General features: G+C 53.4%; 1 protein-coding gene across 1 annotated transcript in view; it reads left to right on the forward strand.

The window, feature by feature from the left end:
- LOC104991015 (killer cell immunoglobulin-like receptor 2DL4) overlaps nucleotides 1-1,003 on the forward strand; it is a 4,927-nt gene extending 3,924 nt beyond the window's left edge. Inside the window, exons 4-5 of the mRNA XM_010843390.1 lie at nucleotides 1-235; nucleotides 889-1,003. The exon at nucleotides 1-235 is cut by the window's left edge and continues 13 nt beyond it. Of these exons, the coding sequence (XP_010841692.1) occupies nucleotides 1-235; nucleotides 889-947 (294 nt within the window). The 3' untranslated portion in view covers nucleotides 948-1,003. The remainder of the gene's footprint in view (nucleotides 236-888) is intronic.
- The last annotated feature ends 513 nt before the right edge of the window (nucleotides 1,004-1,516 follow it).

The following is a 1,516-nucleotide window of genomic DNA, read 5'->3' on the forward strand; positions in this document are numbered from 1 at the left end:
ACCTTGGTCTGCAGCTCCGAGAGCGCCTTTGACCAGTTCCATCTGCTCAGGGAGGGGGTGAACCTTGGGCGCCCGCTGGCTGGAGGGCGGGGCCCCCGCGGAGCACTCCAGGCAGAGTTCCCCCTGGGTCCTGGGACCCCAGCCCACAGCGGTGTCTACAGGTGCTACGGCTCCTTCACTCGCTCTCCCTACTCATGGTCAGACTCCAGCGACCCACTGTTCCTGTCTGTCACAGGTGAGCAACCTCTTGATTCAAACTAAATGTTTTTTTCATAATTGTATTTATTTATTTTTTGCTGTACTGGGTCTTGTTGCTGCACAGGCTTTTCTCAGGAGCGGGGGCTCCTCTCTAGCTGCAGTGCACAGGTTTCTCATTTGTGGCGGCTTCTCTTGTTGTGGAGTACAAGCTCTAGGGTGTGCGGGTTTCGGTCGTTGCAGCACATGGGCACAGTACTTGTGGCTCCCGGGCTCTGGAGCGCCGGCCCAGTAGTTGTAGGGCATGGGCTTAGTTGCTCCTCGGCATGTGGGATCTTCCTGGATCAGGGATAGAACCCCTGTCTCCTGTATTGGCAGGCGGATTCTTAACCTCTAAGCCACCAGGGAAGCCCTGATTCTTTTTTTTAAATGTTTTGGTTTTCTGGCCTCGAGGCATGTGGGATCTTTGGATGGAACCCACACCCCCTGCATTGGAAGGCCAAGTCTTACCCGCCAGGGCCACCAGGGAAGTCCACCTCTCGGCATCTTGAAGCTCAGGGAGGCAGTCAAGTCCCCAGGGATTAGGAGAAGGGATGCTAAGACTCTCAGGAGCTCAGCATTAGATGACAAAGAAGCTTCCATGAAATAAAAGGCAGCCTCCTTCCCTCACCTCTCTCCTGTTCCTCTTTCTAGGAAACTCTTCAAGTAGTCTGCCACTACACACAAAACCAAACTCCAACAGCGGTGAGTAACTGATTCCTCTGATCTCTGCTTGCAGAACCCTGGGAGGGAGAAACTCTTGAATAGATTATGGACTCAGCTGGGCTTCCCAGGTGGCTCAGCGGTAAAGTACCTGCATGCCAAGGCAGGAGACACAGGTTTGATCCCTGGGTCAGGAAGATCCCCAGGAGGAGGAAACAGCAACCCATTCCAGTATTGTTCAGTTGCTAAGTTGTGTCTGACTCTGCAACCCCATGGACTGTAGGATGCCAGGCTTCCCTGTCCTTCACTATCCCCTGGAGTTTACTCAAACTCGCTCGGGTATTCTTGCCTGGAGAATCCCATGGACAGAGGAGTCTGGCGGGCTACATTCCATGGGGTCAAAAAGAGTCAGACACGACTGAGTGACTGAGCCTGCAGGTGCTGAGTTAGCCACCTTTCCAGCTCTGTGCTCTTGGACTTGTCATCTACCCTGTCTGATCCCCAGATTCTACCACATCAAAAGGGGGTACCCCAAAGGGTCTGTGTGCAGTTGGTCCAGTTCAGTTCAGTTCAGTCATTCAGTCATGTCCAATTCTTTGTGACCCCATGGATTGTTGTC

The sequence above is a fragment of the Bison bison genome, unplaced genomic scaffold, assembly GCF_000754665.1.
Source record: "Bison bison bison isolate TAMUID 2011002044 unplaced genomic scaffold, Bison_UMD1.0 scf7180017847483, whole genome shotgun sequence".
NCBI lineage: Eukaryota > Metazoa > Chordata > Mammalia > Artiodactyla > Bovidae > Bison > Bison bison.